The sequence below is a fragment of the Tursiops truncatus genome, chromosome 7, assembly GCF_011762595.2.
Source record: "Tursiops truncatus isolate mTurTru1 chromosome 7, mTurTru1.mat.Y, whole genome shotgun sequence".
Classification (NCBI taxonomy): Eukaryota; Metazoa; Chordata; class Mammalia; order Artiodactyla; family Delphinidae; genus Tursiops; species Tursiops truncatus.
In genome coordinates this window covers 50,294,602-50,320,032 of record NC_047040.1, presented here as the reverse complement: position 1 = coordinate 50,320,032, position 25,431 = coordinate 50,294,602, and the positions used below count along the sequence as shown (strand labels likewise).

The following is a 25,431-nucleotide window of genomic DNA, read 5'->3' as shown; positions in this document are numbered from 1 at the left end:
GTCCCCTTATGAGACCGTTTAGTTGTTTGGAACAGGGAGAGTTTGCTCTTAAAAGTTGTCCTTGTTGGGGCTACCCTGGTGGTGCAGTGGTTAAGAACCCACCTGCCAATGCAGGGGACACGGGTTTGAGCCCTGGTCTGGGAAGATGCCACATGCCACGGAGCAACTAAGCCGGTGCACCACAATTACTGAGCCTGCGCTCTAGAGCCCGTGAACCACAGCTACTGAGCCCGTGTGCCACAACTACTGAAGCCCGCGCGCCTAGAGCTTGTGCTCCACAAGAGAAGCCACGGCAACGAGAAGCCTGCGCACCCCACGGAGCCCCCACTCGGGGCAACCAGAGAAAGCCCACACACAGCAATGAAGACCCAATGCAGCCAAAAAAAAAAAAAAATCAATTAAATAAATCAATTTAAAAAAAAGTTGTCCTTGTTTGTTTTTAAGCCTCATTCTTATTTACACACACATACACATCCTTTCTTAACTCAGCAGTTTATAAATCAATCGTGAAGTTATCCTTACCATAGTTGTAATTGTTTCGGAAATAGGTCTTCTGTGTAGCTCTGATAGGTTTACATTTGCAGCGTTCTAAAAAATATAACATTTTATCTATTATAAGCAAAACTTCAACATCAGCTTTCTTTTGTTTATGCACATTTTTTGGTAATATTAGATCCAAGTTCGGTAGCAAGGAGGCTCTTAGTAATTCTACGTGTCTGGTCTCTTTCTCCTGGAACTACATTCACGTTTATTCTAGATACATAGCCTCTTATTCAGTGTCAAATGCTCATAAGTTCCCATTCTCCAACAAACCACCCAGATCCTGAGGAAACACTTCATCACCATGCAGGAGGAGAGCATGACTCCAGAGTCCTGAAAGAGACATGCTTAGTGCTTGTGGCAGAAGAATCAATGCCAACTGAGAGGCAATTTATGCTTATGCTCAGGTAACTGGTTTACCCCTGTGCAAGATCACTTGCATTCATGGACATTTTACAGGTTACACAGCACCCCTCCAAATATTAGTTTCCGGATCTAAAAGCAACTCAGTGAGATAAGCAGGTATTGTTATAACCCAGTGAACTTATTGAAGAGGCATGAGTTTCTTCTTTTTTATTTAATTTTTACTTTTTAAATTTTTAACTGAAGTATGAGTTACAATATTATACTTGTTTCAGGTGTACACCATAGTGATTATCATGACTACCTTCTACAGGCAGAATAACTGCTATTAAACTCAATGGTATTTTTATGTTTATTGGCGGAAATTACTAGATACATATTTCAAAATGAGAAGTTCTGTGCTTTTTAAATATCTGGTGAGTGGTGACCAGAACACATATTCTATGTGACATAATACAGGTGTATGTAATAAACGTAATTATCTCAAAATGTTTCATGTATTGGATAAATCATTTAACATCTTGGAGAGTGGATTACTATATTGTTTATAGATTACTTAGCTAAGAAATATACAATATATATACATCATACATCATAATATATATACATCATAGTAAATTCTTAGTCATTAAAGTCAATATAAAAATAGGAAATAATACACAATTACCTTAGAAAGCATTTTAGTTTATGTAAAGATTTCTTTAAAATAGTACCCCTGAGAAAGCTTCATTGAAGATGAAATGGTATGTGTTTCTTCTATTTTCACACAGAAAAAGGAAAAATGAACACATTAACCACAGAAAAGAAGCCAACAAAAAATTTTTGTTTAAAAAGTGTTTTATGTTAGCACGGAGACTAATAAAAGGCAGAAGTTTTCCTTGACCATTTGACATTGTGTTTTCTAATCAAAATAAATGTTATTTCCAGTTGAACTCACAGATAACATGCTTTGAAGTAGTAGTCCCAAGGGATGTAACACTTCACTACCCGATTTTCAATTCTAGAAATAAGCGTCTCTACTGGGGACAGGTGCTGGTCTCCAAAGCAGAAGCAGCAGCACTGTTGTTCTCACCCAGGAGAGAAGTGAGGGTGTCCTCAGGGCTACACACAGCAATTCTCTTGTTCTGCAGATAATTTTTAACACTGTTTTTGTGGAAGAACAATCTCAGCCCAATAAACCATATGCAACATCAGTGCTGGTTGCTATTTTGAAGAAGACTCTTCAAAAAATAACTTTCTTATTAGCAAAACATTTGTATTCCCATTTAAAACAGAATAGAAAGTTATCTAGTTCTATTGTTTTATTTTGTACCAAAATATTACACATTTTTAAAAGAGATATTCTTGAGATTGACATTATTTCTGAAGAAATATATGTTATGGTCTTTGACTTACAAATTATCCTCACCCATATATAGATATGGATTTATGCTTTTCTACTCTTTATATTTTTTTAATTAAAAATTTTTTTTTTATTGGGGTATAGTTGTTTTACAATGTTGTGTTAATTTCTACTATACAGTGAAGTGGAGTTCCCTGTGCTATACAGCAGGTTCTTATTAGTTATCTATTTTATACATATTAGTGTATATATGTCAATCCCAATCTCCCAATTCACTTATGCTTTTCTATCTCTTTAAAAATAGACATTTATTTATTTATTAATGAATAGATATTTATTCATTAAAAATAATGAATGTAGATAAATTATCTACATATTTGTAATTCTTCAGAAAATTGCACATGTTCTAATAAAAAATTCTTGGCAAAAATACACCAGCTGTTACTGGATTGCATCTAATATGTTGTTGTTACCATATAGCTTTGCTTGAAGCATAAAAAATGGATTCTAAAACACTTTCCAGGCAGAGATTTTTCAAAAAAATTATATCATAAAACAATTTAGGAAGATTTTAAGTAGGTGTTTCCACAACCATATGTACAACTACAGGGCTTCCCTGGTGGCGCAGTAGTTGAGAGTCCACCTGCTGATGCAGGGGACATGGGTTCGTGCCCTGGTCTGGGAAGATCCCACATGCCGCGGAGCGGCTGGGCCTGTGAGCCATGGCCACTGAGCCTGCGCGTCTGGAGCCTGTGCTCCGCAATGGGAGAGGCCACAGCAGTGAGAGGCCTGAGTACAGAAAAAAAAAAAAAAAAAAAAAAGCTTGAAACTCATATGTACAACTACATGTATTAGCTAGTCTCTTTCCTAATAGCTAATGACCTAAGTAATTATTTTCTTGGGACTAAATTTTGTTCCTCCTCAATGCACTTGTTTCTCCTGCTGGCCTCAGAGGTGGCAATGCCGTACTATACGTTTGAAAACTTTCTTATGCTCCAAACCTTAGCTCTTGCTATCAGCAAATATCTGTCTGGTTGAAGTAACTAGTAGCTCAAAAAATAACAGAGTAATAAGGAGGAGTGGAATTTTATATCTACAAGGCTCAAATACAGAAGAACTTTCACTTACTTATGCTAACTCAACTAAAACATTCATATCTGAAGGTTTTCATGAAAAGTGTATCTTAGATCAACATATCTGGAAGATTATCCCTTTTCTAAAGTATTTCTACCCACATCTACATATATGTCTCCAAAAGCCCAAGAACTGGGAAATGGCCAAAAAAAAAAAATCATAGAGGAATACACTGCATGCATTATTTACTACATTTTTTTGTACCAGCCACCCTCAATCAGACTGCAACAGCTTCTTTTTATTTTGCTACCAATAGTTGATTTCTCAGACTTTTTATTGGGCCAGTAGCATTATCATCATACCTACTTTAATTCACCAATAATTTTGCCACTAGTGTCCCTCCTCCAGCTTGCCAATGGCACAGGTCTATTATTTTACTGAGCTTTGCACAAAAGACCACTAGATATTGATTTGCTTGCATCCCACTGTTAAGAAGAAAAACATGTAAAGGAACTGCCTTGGTGCTCTTATCTAAGGAAAAAATACGGCAAAATTTAAAGGAGTTGGCTGTGACACAGTAAAGAAGTGACAAGGAGTTCTTCTAGTGTGGGGAAAGTTTTAATATTAGCAATTCATTCACCTCGAAGTCTAGAATTAAATATAACCTGAATCACAGGACAACATGCAATCCTATGTCTCACAAGCATCTGTGGAGCACAACCAGGAAACTGTCTTGGGCAGCTTTCCCTCATATTCTCTAGTTAGATTCTCTCAGCTACTCTTCTAGAATCCAAGGTCTCCTACTCCTCTGCTAATGAAACTGAAAACTGTTTATTATCCTAGTATGAACATGAGTTTACCACCCTAGAACACATATGAGTTTGTGAAATTAACATGCCCAGTGCTGCACAGAACCTGGTCTGCAATTCAGGGGAGCTGCCCTATGGTGCACCGCAGTGCCTGAGCCAGGAACAGCTTCCCTGTCTCAACACTGGGGCTTCTGAGAAACAGTTCTGAGTGGGAAGTCATCACATCCTTCTTCATTCATTTTTTTACACATAAAAAAAGAATCAGCTCATTTATTGAAAATACATAAAGACAATAGTCTTTTTTAAAGGGTTCCATGATTTTACAAGTCTAAAAATTATAAGTACCTGACAATTATGAAATTTGATACTCACCAGACCTTAACTATTTAAGGCAACCTTGTTTGAGTTCAAGCTTAAGTGTGATATGACTTTCTAACTAACCCTGACCTTTGTTTGAAATTGACTTCTGTTGGGTCTTCTCCAGAGCTGTAAGACTATAATTAACTTTGGCAGATTCCAAAACCCCTATAACCTTTCATGTACCATGACTTTGGAATACTACCATCTGTTAGTGAGTACTTTTCTGCTTTTTTTAAGGTAAAGGCCTTAGATCTGTGCTCAAGATTTATTTTCAAAAAGAAAATACAATTCTATTTGCATTACAATTTCTATTATAACTCTTTCAAGACGGACTCTAATCAGATCAGAGTTTAAATAATTTTAATTTGCACCAAATGAACTATGTTTTATATTTGACCCTGAAAGCCCACTTGTCCACCTTCGCTCCATTTTAAGACACATAGGAGCAGACCACAACAATTTTTAAAACAGATGTAAAAAATAAAATGTTATGATCCTTAACTATGACTTCTTTACTGAGATCCAGATCTATATTTTCAATTGCCTATAAATGGTGTCCATGAACCAGGTTTGAGTAATTTTAAACATATGTCAATGTCCATCACACCATAAAATTGTCTTTCTTCTATAGAAATAGCGTTTTCTGACTCTACAACCCTGGGATAGCTATGCTTCTCTAAATATAAGATGGAAAAGGAAAAGAGAACTAACATTTGTTGAAGCCTTTGAGTCACTTACATATTAATTCATTCATTCTACAAATATTTATTGGGTGTCTATTACACGCCAAACTCTGTGCCAGGCATGTAGGACACCTGATGAGCAATACAGACAATTCAGAATAGGATACAGACATTGAACAAATAATTACACATGAAATAATTTATTTTCATATGTAATACATCCTATGAAAGAAAAGTACAATGTGGAGTGAGAACATACAATTTGATGACCTAAACTAGTCTGGTCTTCAAAGTCCTCTGAGGAAATGACATTAAAGCTTGAAACCTGAAAGATCAGCTGTAGCTATCCAGGCAGGAACTACATCTTTATACATAAGATAGTGAAGAAGAAGACCATAAAGGAGACTGAGAAGGCACATCCAAAGATGGGGAAGAAATACAGGAGAGTATAGAGTCAAAAAGCTGAAAGAAGATGGTGTTTCAAGAGAAAAGGAGAGCTCTCTTTGAGGAGAGCTCCCTCAAAGCTCAGATGACTTAAGAGAGAAAGGGGTCCATTAAATTCAGTTGGCAAGGGGACTTCCCTGGCAGCCCAGTGGTTAAGACTCTGCGCTTCCACTGCAGGGGGCATGGGTTTGATCTTGGGGAACTAAGATTGCGCATGCCGGGGGGCCAAAAAAAATTTTTAGTTGGCAAGGAAAACATGGGTGTAAGCCAGAGGGACACTCTATCCACTGCACAAGAAGAGAAAGGAGAGAGGGGTACTGATGTTGACAGCTTCTAAATCTGTTGCTGGGATGATGAGAGTTCCCTCTGTTGGCGTTTACTTTCTCACTGAAGGATGAAGTCATCAGCTGCAGGGAATGAGAGGCTAAGAGAAGCAGGGTATGGAAGAGTAAGGAGAGAAGAGAAAGTATAAAAGAGTTACTTTGGGCTTCCCGGGTGGTGCAGTGGTTGAGAGTCCGCCTGCCGATGCAGGGGACACGGGTTCATGCCCCGGTGCGGGAGGATCCCACATACCGCGGAGCGGCTGGGCCCCTGAGCTCAAGGCCACTGAGCCTGAGCATCCGGATCCTGTGCTCCGCAACGGGAGAGGCCACAGCAGTGAGAGGCCTGCATACCACAAAAAAACAAACAAAAAACCCAGTTATTTTATTGAGTGGAAAGGCAAACTTTCCAGAGAAACAAGGTAGGGTTGCTAAGCAATGTTAATCATGTATTTGAATTTTGTCTTGAACTTAAAGTAAAACCAGTCACCCTAGCCAAGTAATCTTCTCCAGCATCAGGAGTTGAGAATTTGCCAGGTGACTAAGGCAGAAGAAAAGATACGCAAGGGAATTGAGGGTATTTTCAAGGGAATGATTATTACAATAGACTGTGAAATCTCAGGTAGACAAGGAGGTTAGGGTTGAACAATAATAGTAAGCTGTATATGATGAATAGGTAGTCCCAGTGGAGTAACATTTTAGCAGTGATGATACTAAAGCAAATCTGCTGGAATGAAAAGAGATGGTAGGCAAAGAAGTGGATACTTGAAAGTAAGATTACAGAGCTGGCATCACTGCTAGATGGCAAGGTACAGAATGTGCCCATGGAAGTGGATGGCTGGGGTAGAACAAACAGGTTAGTGAAGTGAAGGAGTCAATGCACTAGACGGATGATCTACTTTATCATCAAAGTCATCAAAATGGCAACAGGGATGGGTGCCATGATGGAACATGTACAGATAGAGCTTAGTGCAGGGTGGGCAATGTATCATTTGGCCTTCTGGAAGTCAGCTTCACTACCCTTCTAGAAAAAAAGAGATGGTGATACATCCCTAGATTCCACCCCTAGGACCACCTTCCCTCTTCCCAAAATTACAAGTCATGAAATGGACACTGTATTGAAAATCTAGAGGATATTATTATTCCTGGTGCAGTAAGAAAAAAAAACTAAAACAAACAAAAAAACAGAACCCTAATGTCCTGATCTCAATAATGAAGGAAAAATTTTAAAAAGAACAACAATGCATCTCTTACAGAATCAGGAACCATATTGATCTGTACCACTAAGAAGATCTATACCACTGAGGCAGAGTCCAGGAAACACCATGGTTATAAAAGGATGGACTTTTATTGTGAGACACAGCTGCGTTTGAATGTAGGCTCCAACTCTTACTATTTTTGTAACTTTTAATATCTAAAAGGTGGTATCTTGCAGAATAACTGAGAGAATTAAATGAGATAATACACATAAAATACCTTTCACAGTACCTAGCACACCACAGACCATAAATGTCAGACTTATTTTTGTGCAAGATTCACTGGGAATCTTAATCCCTCATTTGTAAAGACCATTTAATGATTAAGATAAGCAATATTTTCCCAAGGCTCCTTGTCACCTACAGAACTGCGGTGCCTACCAAAAGTAAGCAAAGCGATCAGAATTTTTTCAGTAGTGCCTGACTCTGCTATTTTGATTCAGGTACACCAAGCTAATTTCTTTCCTGATGTAGGAAGTCCATTTGAACTATTATGTACACATCCAAAATTTGAAGGATCAAACTTAGCGAGCCAAAATGATCATGTATGTGGCCATTCTAATAAACGTTAGTGCTAAAGAGTATGGCAAAATTAAGGGCACATGAGTTTAAATCCCATCTCTGTCCCTTTCTACGTATGTGGCCTTGGGCAAGTTACAAAACCCATTTCTACACTAATGCTGGCTACCTCAGAGGGTTATTGTAAGAATTTAAAGAGTAATTCACATAAAGAATTTGGCACAGAGCCTGGTACTTAATCACTCATTGGATGTTAGCTAGTAGTAGTAGTAATATATAAGCAAACCAAAAAGATTGGAAGGAAGATACTTATGCAAATTCAAGAGCAGTTTATGAAACAGAAGAGATAATTTTCTAACAAAAAAATGATCTATAAGTTTGAGGATAAAAATTTGCTAAATTTTCTCCTAGAGATAGAAACTTAATTTAGATGATTACATTTAGTTTGGGAGGAACTGTATAAAAAGAATAGAATTTAGAAATCATATTGGTATTATGCTCACACACAGGCATACTATTTCACAATAAAATGATACACAGAACTAAATGGGTAAATCTCAAAAGCATTATACAAAAAGAAAAGCAGCCAGTCACAAAAGAGTATGTACTGTATGATTCCACTTCCATGAAGCTGAAGAACAAACATTAATTTATGGTAATAAAAATCAGACCTATGCTCACCCCATGCTGGGGTAGGTGATTGACTCAGCACAAGGGAATTCTCAGGGGTGATGGATATGTTCTTTATCTGGATCTGGGTGATAGCTACATGGGTATATACATTTGTCAAAAGTCAATGTGCCATAGACTTAAGAATTGTGCATTTTACTGTAAGTACCATTGACATAAAAATTCATACTTATATGAATTCCTTTCATTTTTCCATACAAAGTGTCATGACTTAGCAGCTGTTCATTACATGTTTAAAATAATATTTATTTCCTAAACGTATACATTGGGCAAAAATATCATATTAGATTCTATTTTGGATTAGAGCAGTATGTGGAAAAGGCAGTGAAGTTGATTGGTGAACTCAGGTAATATAATCAGGCTTTAAAAAGCAAAACTAACATTCGCTTAATTTAGCTCAAAAAACAAACCTCGAACATTGTAATAAAGATCTCAATTCATAGTAATTTGCACTTTGTAAAAGGGACTTGCTTAAGATTGAGGGAACTAACACTATATTAATATGAAAAGGAAATTTAGTTTTATTCCTTTAGGATTTATGTCACAGGAAATTTTTAAATAAACTGTCTTTCAGAAGGTTTCTGGATCCACAAGTCATTCAGGATATACAAAATGTAGAGAACCAATGTGATATGCCTGTTTTCTCCTGTGAGATCTGAAGTGTTAGTTTTGTGATATATAAAAGAGGTCAATTAAGAGGGAATTCCCTGGCAGTCCAGTGGTTAGGACACTGCCGAGGGCCCTGGTTCAATCCCTAGTCGGGAAAGTAAGAACACCTCAAGCCACTCAGTATGGCTAAAAAAATAAAAAGGTAAATTAAGAGAAAAGCAAAGTGGGTCTTTCAGAACATCATGCATCCACTCAATGTCAACCACACAGAAAAGATGTGGGAGAAAAGGATAGTGCAGTCAACTGTTCACTCCTTCACTCCCTCCCTGTTCTTGGCATCAAGTATGCCTGGTACAAGGGGTGGTCATTAACTTTTTGATGAAAGGTGGGTGGATGGACTAATAAGTTTATTGGTAGATGGACTATGAAGTTTCAGTACTGGGGATCTGGGAAAACAATGGTGCCACATACTAAAACAAAAGTTGCAAGGAGTAAATTTTTAATGAAAAGAAAATTATTAAATAATGTAGTATTTGAAGTACAAATAGGCTGCCCAGGTGGAAGTGTTTACTGGAGGAGAAATGTGGAACTCTACCTGCGAGAGTGATCAGAACTGTCACAAGAGTGATAATTGGGCCTATGTGGCTGAATGACTTCCAACAGGAAGAACTCATTGTAAGAAGCAGAGGTCAAGCACAGAAACTTGGGGAATGCCCATGGCTGGCGGACAGGAGGAAAAGAACTAGGACAATTTGGGTAATAGCTCAGGGAGAAGAATACTTAGGAATATGTATTAATCAAAAGTGTCCAGGGACTTCCTTGGTGGTGCAGTGGTTGAGAATCTGCCTGCCAATGCATGGGACACGGGTTCGATCCCTGGTCCGGGAAGATCCCACATGCCATGGAGCAACTAAGCCCATACGCCACAACTACTGAGCCTGCGCTCTAGAGCCCGTGAGCCACAACTACTGAAGCCTGCGTGCCCTAGATCCTATGCACGGCAACTACTGAGCCCACACCCTCTAGGGCCCGTGTGCCACAACTACTGAGCCCACGTACTGCAACTACTGAAGCCCTTGTTACCTAGAGCCCGTGTTCTGCAACAAGAGAAGCCACCGCAATGAGAAGCCTGTGCACCACAATGAAGAGTAGCCCCAGCGCAACTAGAGAAAGCCTACTTGCAGCAACAAAGACCCAACACAGCCAAAAAAGAAAAGTGTCCAATACTGGAAAGCAGTGAAAAAAGCATATATTTGTAAGCTACTATATAATTACAAAATACGATTTTTATCTATCCTAATTTTATTTTCAAATAAAGGGTAGAAGTTGCCACAAGTGAAGTCAGCCTCTATAGTCAGTATACATTTGCACCAAAGGAAAAAAAAAATTGGACTCCTTCCCAAAATTAGTAGGAAGCCAAAGGGGAGGAAATAAATTTGGAGAAGGAAAGAGAGAAAATGGGTCTATACTACCCAAGCTAGGCATTGGTCATCCCAATAAAAGGGGTGGGGGGCCGTTGCCACGGCAGGCCTGGCAGGTGCAGGCAATCAAGAATCACGTTACTCAGCTGCTCAGAGGAATTTCTCAGAAGCACCTTGGAAAAAGGGTCAGGAAGGTGTTAGTGAAAACTGGGAGAGTACCCAACTTAACATCAGCAGATATTACTCATGTTTCCCTAATTTGAAAATATATCAGATATGGGACTTCCCTGGCGGTCCAGTGGTTAAGACTTCGCCTTCCAATGCAGGCTGTGCAGGTTCGATCCCTGGTCGGGGAGCTGGGATCCTATGTACCTCCTGGCCAGAAAACCAAAACGTAAAACAGAAGCAATATTGTAACAAACTCAATAAAGACTTTAAAAATGGTCCACACCAAAAAAAAAAAATCTTAAAAAAAATTTTTTTTTAAAGAAAATATATCAGAATTCAGCAGTCAATATGATCTGATTTTATATTTAAAAAACAGACCCAGAATAACAGGTTAAGTAATTTGGTCATGCTTACACAGTTAATTAGTGTCAGAATTTACTAACTATATCACCTCTTTGGGGAAATTTGTGTTTTTCAAATACAAAAGCTCATAAATTGGTCACCATCACCAAGTAGAAAACTGGGGCGGGGGGGCGGGATTCTTCTTCAGAATTGTTTTAATAAACAACATATCTTTTCATTGCACCATTTGAATACCTGCCTTAATTTTCTGTGTTGATTTGACAGACGAAGTGACTCAGCAGAATAGAACTAAAATTGTTTTTCTCCATATTCCATGTTATGGAAACTAGAGAGAATGTACACCTTATTATGATAGTGGATTTACAATAGCAAAACACACTCACAAACTGGAAGCTGCTCAGATAGTCACTATCTCCCAAAAAAGAAGACTGTTAGCCTTTGAGGCAAAGGATAAATTAACTGGAGAGAAAGAATTTCATTTCCAGATTCCAGACAGAAACAGCTTGACACTTTTGAAAGAGGGGGTTATGAAGGTTACAATGTTTTTGTGTCTTCCTCATTTCCTGCTTTATCATAATCAACCTCAGCTGTTACATTACTCCAAAGCACACAATTTTTTTTTTTTTTTTTTTTTTTTTTGCAGTACGCGGGCCTTTCACTGTTGTGGCCTCTCCCGTTGCGGAGCACAGGCTCCGGACGCACAGGCTCAGCGGCCATGGCTCACGGGCCCAGCCGCTCCGCGGCATGTGGGATCCTCCCAGACTGGGGCACGAACCCGTGTCCCCTGCATCGGCAGGCGGACTCTCAACCACTGCGCCACCAGGGAAGCCCCCAAAGCACACAATTTTGAGTGTGAACAAATTTTCTTTTCTTTTGGAACATGTGACTATGTCAGTGTGTTCCTTCACAAGCAAATGAGCTTGGTTTTGCCTCCCTGTTAATTTGTTTTCATCACTCCCATTATACCAGGGGACAGGAAAACATTTATAAAAGAGAAACAGTAAACACTGAACCCTGGAACACTGTATTCATTCTAGGTAGTTTTACACATTGAACTATCTTTGTGTATGAATGTATAGTGTCATTAATGTCTTCTCTCTTTCACACACTGAAGTGCTATATTATTCTAACCATAAGTTCTAGACAAATTGATAGCACATGCATGCGCTTGGCCTGAAATTTTGACTCACTAATTGTACTATATACTAATGAGGTTTTCTGTTTGTTTTCAGCAAACGTGAATAGCAGGAGTGATCCTTAAAACAGCACCACTACTGGACACCAGTGATTTCCAGCTAATTTCATGACACTATAAGAACACTCAATTACATTAAAAAGGTAACAACGTAATTCTAAATAAATCATTTTAATTCACTTGTGTTTTTTAAGAGATAAATGTTTGTTTGGTGCACACTGCCTCATGTCAAATACTTGTCACTCTGATAAGATTCAGTGGAAATCAACAGTGAAAACTCTTCCAATCTAATGAAAATTGATGTTTCAAATTTATTTACAACTTACTAAAGATTCCACTTCCACCTATAAAACACCTTACAAGGCAGTACATACAGACCCAAACCAGTGCACATTACTATTTCCAGAAAGTAAAAAAGACTTCATACAGTAACTAATTGTAGTTGTTCCTGCAGAAACAAATGCAGCATTAGTCATAGTAAAAAAACAAAACAAAACTAGAAACAATGTAAACGTCCAGGAACATTAGAATGAATAAATGAAGTGTGGTATACTCACATGATAGAAAACTATATAGCAATGAAAATTTAGAAGTTCTGCTATACACAGCATAATGAAGAACAAAGGAAGCCCCACACACGCACGCACACATGCACACACACTATATATATATTAGGATTCCATTCATAAAAATTGAAAATCAGGCAAAATTAATCTATGCTGTTAGAATTTCTGCTAGTGGTTACCTCTGGGAAAAAAGGTGGAAGTAGTGGTTTGGAAGAGGCACAAGGAAGTGTTTCTGGAGTGCTGGTAATGGTATACATCTTGATCTGTGCAGTGGTTACATACGAGTGTTTATTTTGTGAAAAGGCACTGGGCTGCATGCTTATGATTTGTGCCTTTTCTGCACGTATGCCATACTTCACTTAAAGGTTTATTTTATGGAAAGATGGAGTAAGTAGACTCCATCATGTCTCTCCCACTGAACACAGTTATCAAACAGAACGCAAGATGTTGCTACTTAAGGACTCTGAAAAGTAAACAGTAGCAGGAAGTCTGAGGAGAAGCTCAGTACCATCAGACTGATAGTGGGTTCATCATTCTTTCCACCTCTGGTACCTCCCAGCCTGGTTTCAACACAGCCAGCAAGTAGGTATCATGCAGAGTACTCCAGGAAAAGCCCCCTGGTTCTGACTCAGGAAGTCAGAAATGGTCTCCTAACACTCCATTCTCTTCTATCCCCATCTCTGAAGCAATCATGGGACAGTGGTGGCAGCAACAGCTGCTGCAAGGGAGGTCCTTGGAAGCCTAAAATGCGGATGGAGGGGAACCTTCCTTTCTGATTGGATGACATGTGGTGTCAAGAGACTGGGACAAACCCCCATTGCTTTGTCCTCCACCACTTGGCCCCTGATACAGAAGAAGTCACAGGAAGTATATCACAGTGGGATAAATAAAGCTCCAGCTTTCTGGCCAAAGGACAAAAAGGGGGAGCCCCCAGGGAACAGAAAAGTACTAAGGCAATCACAGAGAAGGAGGAGCTTGGGAAATGATCCCATAAAAATGCTTATGAACTGCTGGGCTCACCCCTGGGTATATGTGACTCTGACACTAAACAGTACACTATAGACTTTGAAAACTCGACTATGGTATAAATCACAGCCCTGATCTCACACTGGCCACTGAGTAGTGTACACATGGGATAGATCTGAAAGGCACTGCAAATGCCTTTGGAAGTGGAACTGATATTGAAATCACAACCCACAGAAGACTAGTCAGAATTTGCAGCCTAACCCAGTTAGGTAGACTGCTGCTAGAACAAAAACATCACCATTCCCCATATGATTTTAAGGACCCAAAGTCTTAGAACATAATATTCAAAATGTCCAGAATCTAATAAAAAATTACTCTGCCCATGAAGAACCAGGAAAATCTCAATCTGTATGGGACAATCAGATGACACAAATTTTGAAATTATCCACCCATGATTTTAAGGCAGTTTTATAAAAATTCCCCAAAAAGTAATGGTGAACACCCTTGAAATGAAGGGAAAGATAGAAAGTCTCAACAAAGAAATTCAGGATATAATAAAGAACCAAGAGGAAATCTTAATTTTGAAAATTACAATAATGGAAATTTAAAAGTTCACTGGATGGGCTCAACAGCAGAATGGAGAGGACTAAGGCAGGAGTCAGTAAACTTGAAGACAGGCTGATAGAAACTATCCAATGTAAAGAACAGAGGAAGGCTGGGAGGGAATGAACAGAGCCTCTGGGACCTGTGGGAAATATCAAAAGGTCTAAAATTCATATCATCATCAACTCACAAGTAGAAGAGAATGTGGTATAAAATATTTTTTGAAGAAATAATTGCTGAAAGCTTCCCAAATTTGAGAAAAGGTATAAACTTATAGATACAAGAAGCTCAATTAACCCTAAACAGGATAAACCCAAAGAAATCAATGTCCAGACATACTGTAATCAAACTGCTAAAAAGTAAAGACAAAGAAAACATTATTGAAAGCAACCAGAGAAATCTGATGCATTACTTACAGGAGAACAACGATCTGAATGACAACCAATTTCCCATGAGAAACACTGAGGACAGAAGTAAATGAACTAACATTTCTTAAGGACTGAATGAACTGCCAACCCAGAATTCTATATCCAATGAAAATATCCTTCAGGAATGAATATGAGATGAAGACATTTTTAGATGAAGGAAAACTGATAGAATCTGCTGCCACCAGAACTGCTCTAAAAGAAGTATAAAGGAAGTTCTTCAGACACAAGGGAAATGATACTAGAACATCAGGGAAGAAGGAAGAACAACAGAAATTATAAACATCTGTATAAATACAGTAGGCTATTTTTCTCCTCTTGAGCTGTTTAAAACATATTTAATGTTTGAAAGAAACATGAATGGTTCAAAGAGAGAATATTACATTGTCTCATGGAAAGATATATATATATATATATATATATATATATATATATATATATATCAGACAGACACATACATGGGTGTGTCTGTGTGTGTGTGTACACATGTGCACATGAGAGAGAGACAGAGAGACAGAGAGAATGAGAGAGAGATACATTCAAATAACCCAAGAGAAAGCTAGGAAATTGGAAACAGGAATGAAAAAGAGAGGGAACAAACATAAAACAAATAAAATAGTGGCTCTGAATACAAAGATATTAATAATTACAGCAGATGTAAATGATCTAAATATACTAATCAAAAGACAAAGGTTGACAGAATGGATAGAAAACCAGCACCAACAAAAAAACCAACTATATGATGTCTAGAAGAAATTTAAAACATAATGATGTAGGTAAGTTAAAGGATAGAAAAAGATACACCTTGCAAACACTAATCAAAAGAAAACTGGAGGAAAAAAAAAAAAAAGAAAACTGGCATAGCTATATTATCATAAAACAAAATAGACTTTAGAAAAAAGAAAATTACCAGAGATAAAGGGGAACATTGCATCATGAAAAGGGTCAATTCACCAATAGGACATAAAAATATTAAATGTGTACACACCAAATAATATCACCTTTGACTTCATGGAACAAAACTGACAGAACTGAAAAAAGAAACAGAAAAATCCACAATATTTGGAGACTTAAACATTTCTCTCACAGTGATTGATAGATGTAGTAGATAGAAAACCAGCAAGAATATAAAAGAACTAAAAAAAAGTATCAATCAATGAATCTAATTGACATTTAAAGAACATTCCACCCAATAACACCAGAATATATATTTCCAAAGTGCACATGAAACATTCACCAGGATAGATCATATCCTGGGTCATGTAATAAATCTTAACAAATTTAAAAGATTAAAATCATACAAATTATATTCTTTGACCATAATGGAATTAGAATAAAAAATTAATAGCATAAAAAGAAAAGAAAAACCTCCAAACAGCACCAAATTTAACAACACAATCCTAAGTAAGGCATGAATCACAAAGGTAATCTCAAGGGAAATTATAAAACATTCTGAACTGAAGAAAAATCAAAGTAAAACCTACCAAAATTTGCAGGATGCAACTAAAGCCATTCATAGATGCAGAGCACCTAGAACTCTTAAGTATTGCTAGTGCAAAATTGAACAGTCATTTTGGAAACAGTTTGGCAGTTTTTTATGAAGTTAGACATATCTTTATCATTTAGCCCAGTAATCATATTCCTAGGTATTTACCCTAGAGAAATGAAAACTTACTTTACACAAAAACCTATACACAAATGTTTATAACAGCTCGGTCGATGATAGCCAAAAAGTGGAAACACCCTAAATATCCTTCAAGACATAAATGGATAAACAAATGGTAATACATCCAAGTAATAAAATATTCAGCAGCAAAATGGAATGGACTATTGATACATGCAAAAACTTAGATGAGGGCTTCCCTGGTGGCACAGTGGTTAAGAATCTACCTGCCAATGCAGGGGACACGGGTTCGATCCCTGGTCTGGGAAGATCCCACATGTCGCAGAGCAACTAAGCCCTCAAGCCACAACTACTGAGCCTGTGCTCTAGAGCCCGCGACCCACAACTACTGATCCCACGTGCTACAACTACTGAAGGCTATGTGCCTAGAGCCCATGCTCCACAACAAGAGAAGCCACCGCAATGAGAAGCCCGCGCACCGCAATGAAGAGTAGCCCCACTTGCCGCAACTAGAGAAAGCCCACGCGCAGCAACAAGGACCCAATGCAGCCAAAAATAAATAAATTAAATAAATAAAAATTAAAAAAAAAAACTTAGATGAATCTCAAAGGCATTTTGTGTGTGAAAGAAGCCAATGTCCAAAGGTTACATACTCTATCATCCCACATATGGCAATCTCAAAAAGACAAAAGTATGGCAATGAAGAACAGATCAGGGATTGCCAGTGGTTAAGGGTGGGAGAAGCTCAAGGAAACTGGGGTTTTCTTGTTTGTTTTGAGGTTATGGAACTGTTACGTATACTGATTGTGGTGGTAGTTACACAAATCTAAACATGCATTAAAATTCATAGACCTATACACCAAAACAAAAGATCAAATTTTACCATGTTAATTTAAAAAATAAAATTAATACAAATAAATATTTTTATTTGTTTACTTTGCAAATATAAGACACAAACTTCCCCAAATAAGATTTGAATATCTAGGTAACATCAAGACTAATCTGACCACAAAAGAAAACCAGGAAGATAGTGATATACTCACCACTGCTTGCCCCTCTACAGTTTCCATTACTAGAATCCATAGGAAAATCTGAAAGGAGGTGATAGAATAAAGTAAGAATCATAACATGTTCATTATTATTTCAAGAATTCCCATATTAAAATCTAATTCAGTCACAAGTTGATTTGGGTAAGAACCCAGGTGTCTCAAGGAAATTGATTCTTGTTAGTGTTGTGAGGTTGACACTCTATCATTTGTAGGTCAAATAAGGACACAATGTATTCTTTCATGTGATTGACAGTTGATATACTCTTTTGAATCTTCATCAACTGTGCATACTATTTCAGTATTTAATAAACAAAGTTTCTGAGTTTCACAAAAACTTCCTGTAGCTTTAAAGCCCATGAATATATTAGGTATTCACCCAACACATTTCTTGATGGCTAAAAGAACTAAATACACCTCAATAAACAGATGTATCACACTTCACTGGCATACATTTTAATTCTTAGTACTTAAGGAAAGCATGCAGAAAGCATTCTTGTGCTCTGGGTTAACTGCACACTAAACAGTTCATTTGCATAAAGGAAACCTACCATCCAGGGGACTACTCAAGCCAGTGCAATTAATAGACACAGTAATAATTGGAATGTGCTATCAACTCCTTTCATGATCCCCAAATCCCAGAAAATGATAAAATGATAAATGGTAATGAAAATGGTAATTATGTAAAGTTCTTCTTTGTTCTAGTTTAGAAATCAGCCTCTAATGAATAACACTGAGTGCCCCAGCAAAGCACTATGCTGCCTAATTATATGTTCTTACTGACACTTCAACTCAGTACACTTACACGAGCATTTTACATTTGTATTAACACTTTATGTTAAATGAGTTTAATGCCTTTGTTTATCCTAATAGAAAATAATGTTCTTCCTCGGTCCTTTTTCTTCACAGGTCATATCATGAATAAATTAAACAAGGAGGGGTAATACCATTTTAGAACAATAACACCCAAAATTACAACTAATGAATTACTTTCCCAGGCTTAGTAATCATTAGCTGGTATTTTAAAAGGTATATCCTACGGAGTTTCCTGGTGGCCTAGTTGTTAGGATTCTGGGCTTTCACTGCTGTGGCTAGGGTTCAATCCCTGGTTGGGGAACTGAGATCCCGCAAGCCTGCAGTGTGGCCAAAAAAATTAATAAAAAATAAGAAAAAAAGCTATATCCTAGGAAAGATGGCAGTCACCAAATAAAAATATAGATAATTAGGCAACAAAGACTTGATTCTAAAATGTTTGGTTCCACTCAGGTCAGATACTATGAATTCTATTCTTGAATAAGTCTAATATTCATGTGATAATATGCATATGATTTATACAAAGATGATCTCTCCGTAAATTAAAAAAGTATATTGATCCACATTTAAAATAATTGCTTAATGTCAAAAGGTTGAAATAAAACTGAAAGATAAAATTCTTCTCTTGGAAAAAGAAAACCCCTTTGAAGCAGCTGAAACTGGGAGCTTGGTTTTCTTCTTTTACTCTTATTCATAGGAAAATGTTTCTACACTTTTTAAAGTGCTTAGACAACAGTTGTTAGAATTATAAGAGAGAAAACCAAAGTTTTCTGATCATAAATAATCCAAAACAATGTTTTCAGAAAGTTAAACTTAGGGATTCTAACAAAATTATCCTAAATTAAAATAGTGGGTATTAGTAGTAGGTTTTAATGCCCCAAGGATTTCAGGTAGGGGTCATATAGGTTTCCAGGAGAAGAGTTCTAAAAAAGAGCTGGAGAAGGAAAGGAGGGTTTTCCAAATAGAGAATAGCACATGCAAAGGTCTGGGGTGAGAAACCACAGGACTCATCAAAGGACCTGCAAGTCTTCCAGTGGGGCTAATAGAGTGGTGTAAGCAGAGAGAAAGGAAACTAGAGAGGTAAGAAGGCATGAAATCATGAAGACTAGAGGCAGATATCAAAGGATTTTAAACAACAGATTTGTACTTCAGAAAGATCACCCTGTTGGAATAGGGAGGCATCATACTGGAGGTCAGCAAGCCAATTATCATTCTAGCTCCATAATGCATGGAAGAAATGGTGAGGCCAAAACAAAGAAAGTACCATTAGGGAAGAAGGGGAGGGAACTGGATTCAGAGTAGATCTAATAGCACTTGATACCTATTGAATGTGGGGGATAAAGAAAAGAGTGGAAGCAAAGCTGACTCCCAGGCCTGGAGTATGGGTGTGGCGGTGCCTCTTAACAATATAGAAAATACTAGAAGAGAATAGTCATATGAAGGTAAGGAGATAATGAGTTCACTCTGGGGCCTGCAGAGACTGAGGGGCTCAGGGTTAGACAGGAGAGTCTGGAATGTATGTCTTCTGCTGTCTCAGAAGTGCAGAGAAGTACTTGTCTCTTATCTCTTGGAATCCATTGTCCAGGACTGTCTTCTATTCTCTTAGGCCATATATAAATGGGCTTTTGAAATGCAATGAAGAAAACTTGTTCCTTTAACTGAAATCTGATGGTTGAAAGACACAGATTCTCTGTACAGTTAGTATCACCTATTTCTTCATAAGAGAGGAAATATAGCTTAAAATAGGTCCTGGTTTGAATCTTCTTTCTATTAATAGCTTTATGGACTTGGTGCACTTAACTTCTCTAGATGCTTCAGCTTCCCATTGTGCAGATAAGAGTAATAGTATTATACCTACTGTGCAGTTATTACGAGAATTAAATAAATTAATATGCACTGCCCACTTAGAACAGCACCTGGAACATACTAGGTGTTGTTAGTTCTTATTCCGTGGCCGCTAATGATTCCTGTTCTGAGAATGACACGTCCTCTTCCCAATCACATTAATGTTGATTTACCATTTATCATTCACTTCACATGAATATTTCTTTTTGTTCTTCACAATCTCACTGTTAAAGTCAAATGACTTGCTCAAGGTACAACATTAATGGCAAATCTGGGATTCCAACTAAGGGCCCATAACTTTAAAACTGGTGTTCTTTAAACTGAGGATATATAGCCAATTCTTAATCATTTAAAACTCTGTATGGTGGTTCTTGGTCTCCTCTTTTGATACACCTAGTAGGAGGAGAAAGGACAAATATAACTTAGTCATTTTTTCTATTTATAGCAAACAACTATTTAGAATTTTGTGGGAACGAGATAAAAGTGAATTATTGAAATACAATTTGGAAACTACATGAGATTCCATTACCACTGATAATTGTGTTAGCTATAAATAGAATTTAATATCATCGCATTCTAAAATTCTCTTCTCTACCCCATCCAGAGTGCCTTTCGATATTTTACATTATGAAGAAGCTTTAGAATCATGTTTTCTCTCTAGTCTTGATCTAAAATGTCCATTTCTCCTTTCCATTCCATTTTCCTCCTCATATCACACTAAATAATTCTCCCTTCTTGGTATTTGGCCCCTCAAATATTTGTAGAACAGGGCTAAAGAAAAGGCTGCCTGTTCCCCAGAAAGTGGAGAAATGATTAAACAGCAGTGCATGCATGTGAAAGTTGGCACAGCTCTGCCAGGCGAGAGAGGGCTGGGAGAAATGTGCTGGGCAAGAGCTGGGGTGACAACAAAAAGCAGCAATGACTGAGGAGCGATTATAAAGCCCTTGGCATGGCAAACCAGGAGGCTGTATAAACACCAGTTAACTATCATACCATAAATTTTCTTAAACACTCAACGTCTACATTTCTGAGATAAACTATTTGTAACTAACAGACATCCATCAGACTCATTCTTTATACCTATTGCTCCCAAAGGGATTTGTTCTTGAGCCTGAGGTCCAGGTCCATTTCTGTACAATGAAATACCAAGTTTATATTCAGGAGAAATAAGATCTGCTTTCCCAGTTAGTTCTCAGTGTGAAGCTTGTTTCCCAGAGTTGAACTGATAAAGATCTAGGCCGTATCTGCATTTACCAACAGACCATGTTTGTCCAAAAAAACAAACAAAAAATCAATTTGAATAACAATGATAATAATGGTAAAATAGCAATAGCAACAGCAGCAATTTGTTGAAGACCTACTATGTACCAGATGTCCATGGGATGTAGGCAGTACGTCCCCATGTTACAGATTAGAAAACTTTGAATTGGAGAGGTTATATCATTTCCCTATAGTAACAGTTGGTATGGGGCCAGAGTCAAGATGCAATACCTACCTAGTCTGCCCCATTCCAAGCACATACCCTTTACTCACTATACAATATTAAAGATTTGACTAATGTCTTAATTAACTGGCTGAATGACTAAATTGAACCGAATTCTCAGATAAAGCAGGTGTACATGCAGTCTCAACTCTCTAGTAAATATAAAATGTGGAAAAAGAATAAACTTCATGTGAATTTCTTAGTAATAATCAGGAAGATACGATCTTTTCTTTATAAAATTATGTTTGCCCCTAATATTTCAAAACAAAAAGTAGTTTGAAGCAATATTTCATTTCAATAAGATTTTGCTTTGTAAAATGTCCTTAAACTTGTTGGTGGAGTCATAATGTACTACAAGGGAACAGATCTGAGTGAATGGTATGATTTGAAAATCCTCTTGACATTGAAGGAAAGTAAAAGGTGGTTCCATTTTATTCAGGGAGACCTCATTTTTATATTCTGCTAGATTCTAAGCATAAGACATAGGAACTGTGTTTATACCTAGAGGAAGGAAAAAAAAAAAAAACCCTGCTTTGTGAACTACCATATCCCACTGAACCAAGGAGTATATTGCATCGTAAATTAAACTGGCCACATGTGGTAGTTCCTAAGTAATTCCAGGTGCCTGACAGTTTGACCCAGGATAGGGAGTGTAATTTTCAGCAAGCTGGCCTTGGAATCCACCATTCCATTCCCCTTCCCCACCTCCCCTTCAGCTCCCTCCTGCCACAGTCTCTGATTCACACTGAGGGTTATGGTAAAGGGAAAGGGAAGGGAGAGCATCACTAAAATACAGTTCCAACTGCCACCTACCCCTACTTCTTTTTCTAGCAAGGATGCTGTCAGCAAAGCACATTATGGCATTTGAAAGCAGCTTAGCAATCAGGTTCCATGGACTGACAAATTGTTTCCATGCATGTCCTATTTGAGGGCTTCAATGAGGCAATTGTTCTACATTTGGTCTGATGATAGGTAACTTAAGGGACACTTAAGGAAACTGCTTTCCATTCATATTGACCATGGCTTTTGAGAGCCATTAACCTTGCCAAACCTCTCTCATTTGAGGTGCATCTCTAAGAGAGGTTTCAGAGCAAGAGGAGGAATGCATTTCAGTGTGAACCACGGCCACCTCATTCCTAGCCCTTGGCCTGAGAAGAGCATCAGCATTTAACTAATCTAAGCGTCTGGCAGACCAGGGCAGCAACTGAGCTCTCCCAGTGTCTGCACAGCCTGTAACGTTAATGAGTACAAAAGCTCAAGAGTGCTCTTTTAGACCAAAGATTAATAAGAAATACATTTCTTTTTGATTATTTTAAACAACCAGTTGTTGGTTCGTCATTAAAATCAAGACGACTATAAGGGTAGTCAAAGGTGATAAACTGAGGTGACCATCAAAAAGCTCTTGAAATCTTTCTGTTCAGTTTGGTTTTGTACAAGTACTTTTCCCCTCCCCACTCACTGTATGTTAAGTGGGTCAGTGTGCACAGAATGCAATTTTTCCAAATCAATTCCCAGACCACCAAGAACTATTTTACCTAGAAACGGACTAAGGACATGAGCTTAGGCTGAGCAAGTTGAGAGGCAGAAGAAAAAGTTGATGCCCCAGAAATGAACAGAGAAGGAGGTATAAAGACATCACATCTAAGGGCAGAGTTGATCTGGGGAGGGTGTGAAAGAGGACCAATCATAAAAGATTGGGTTTATATTTAAAGTATATGAAGGGTGAAATTTTCGCGTTTGGGGTAATTGGTAGGAATGATTTTGAGTTAGAATTAAACAGACTATAATGAACTAGATTTAGCTGGGGTCTTAAGAGTTATGACTTCCCTAATTAGACCAAACACTAGTGAGAAAACAACTTGTGATCGATTCCATTTACTGTAGAACTGTAATAAAGTTTTACAGTAGGGAAAGAAATGAAATGAAATGAACCGGTGGTTGATGCACACAGAGAAAGGGCATAAAATAAAGTATCAAAGACAAATTAGTTGCAGAGCTTAAGAGTGGGATAAGGGGTCAGATTAAAAATAACATTACATGAGTGTATGATGATAACACGCCTTAAATATAACTCCTTTCATCCATATGTCATTTACAAAATGACTTGAAGGCATGTGGGAATGTGAAAGGAGCCCAGCAATTTCACTCCGCCAGCTCTGTGGCTGCAGGAAGTCTCAGGAGCTAATTAGCAGTGGATGGCAATGTTTCCCAGCTATTTCAGTCTGGAATGGAAGGACAATTTATCTCATTGAAAGGAGGGGGAAATTTAAGGTGAAGGTAATTGCTCAAACTGGATGTTGAGCAAACACATACCACTAACATCTGTGGGTTGGAGTAAGGTTATTGGAACTATCTTGCCATTTTTAACGATTAGAAGAAAACAGTTTTTCAGTTCTCTGTTTTCACCATACAATCTTGACAAGTAGCTAAACACGAGGAATATAGAAAACTGATGACTGAGAATGCAAGAGAATCAGGAAAGAAAGTTAAGTGATTCTAAACAAATTAAGAAAGTAAGAAAAAAGCATCACTATAGGAGATGTGGTTACTTGGACACGTAAAGAAGAAGCGAAGGGGCAGTGTTGAGAAGTGTAATGGGAGTGGAGGGAACTGAGTGTTTTAGAAATACAGATCGCCTATTGAAATAGAGTGCATCCGTTGGAAGGGTGATGAGGTGAGAGAAAAAAAGGCATGGTGCTCGACAGAGCAGCAATTAAGAGAGACATTAAGAGAGGTGATCCAAAGAGAAAAGACAGAAATCAGAGAGTAAAGGCGAGTAACAAGGACTCCAAGAAGTAAGCGGCTGGAGGACGCGCTTGGGCGGGGGGGAGGGGGTGCGCCGCAGGTTATGCAGTGTCAGGACTCACCGGCTCCGTCTGCAGTGACGATGGCCTCGGGAGAGATGCACACGCCGCGGTCATAAACCGGCAGCTCCTCACAGGCCAGGCTTTCCGGCCACGAGTGGCGGTATTTGATGAGGATGGGCTCACAGCCCTGCCGGGCCCGCTCGCACACAGACTTGCAGGGCTTGATGGGCTCGTGCTGGAAGTCAATGGTGCAGATGGGCGCGTACATGGCGCAGAGGAAGAAGAGCAGATCCGGGCTGCAGTGGGTGCCCAGCAGACCTTCGAACTGCTCGATGGCCAGGATGGCGTTGGCCTGGGTGCTGTGGTGCAGGTGGTTGGGCATCTTGGTCATGTTCCAGGGCAGGGACTTGCACAGGGGGATGCGGACGGGCTCACAGGCTGCCGCCCGCGCTCCGGGCACGCGGAGCAGGCAGAGGGCAGCCAGGGCGAGCAGCCCGGCCCGCAGCAGCAGCATCCCTCCCGGGCTGCCGCAGACCATGATCCCGGCGGGACGGGGCAGGGTGCAGCAGTGCCGAGGACGCCAAGAGGCCCGCTCCGCCGTCTCCTCCTCCCCCCTGGAAGTGGACACAATGATCTGGGAGCTTCTCCTCCCCCGGCAATCTCACAGCTTCCTTGGATCAAATTCCCCCAATGGGGTACCACGAGCTTCGCCGAGCTCCAGCCGCCGCCGCCCCTGCCGCTCCTGCAGCTCTGGCTGCTCTTTCCCGACGTCTAAGCCTTCTGGGGCCGCAGCATCTATTTATTCCTCGCTCCCTCTGGCAGAAGCATCGGACTTCGCAGATGAATCAGATGAGAGGAAACAAGAGGAAGCGAGGAAGAAATAAAAACAAAAGTAGAATTCAGCTGAGGTAGTTGGAGCTCTGGGGTGTCACCTCCCCTGGATTACAAAAAGGTGCTAAAAGAAGCATGAAATTCTCCCACGTGAGGAGGAGGACCGGAGGGGGGTTGGAGAAGGGGGGAACCTGAGGGCAAAGACTCCTAATGCGGGAGGGCGGTGCAGGAAGAGTTTGCAAGTCTTGTAGGCTGAGCAGAAGGTC

The 25,431-nt window shown here is 38.8% G+C and overlaps 1 protein-coding gene across 1 annotated transcript in view; it reads right to left on the bottom strand.

The window, feature by feature from the left end:
• Positions 1 to 25,148, bottom strand: part of FRZB (frizzled related protein) — a 34,195-nt gene extending 9,047 nt beyond the window's left edge. Inside the window, exons 1-3 of the mRNA XM_004327865.3 lie at positions 24,395 to 25,148; positions 17,384 to 17,431; positions 523 to 588 (exon numbers count right to left, since the gene is read on the bottom strand). Of these exons, the coding sequence (XP_004327913.1) occupies positions 523 to 588; positions 17,384 to 17,431; positions 24,395 to 24,872 (592 nt within the window). The 5' untranslated portion in view covers positions 24,873 to 25,148. The remainder of the gene's footprint in view (positions 1 to 522; positions 589 to 17,383; positions 17,432 to 24,394) is intronic.
• Positions 25,149 to 25,431: the final 283 nt, after the last annotated feature.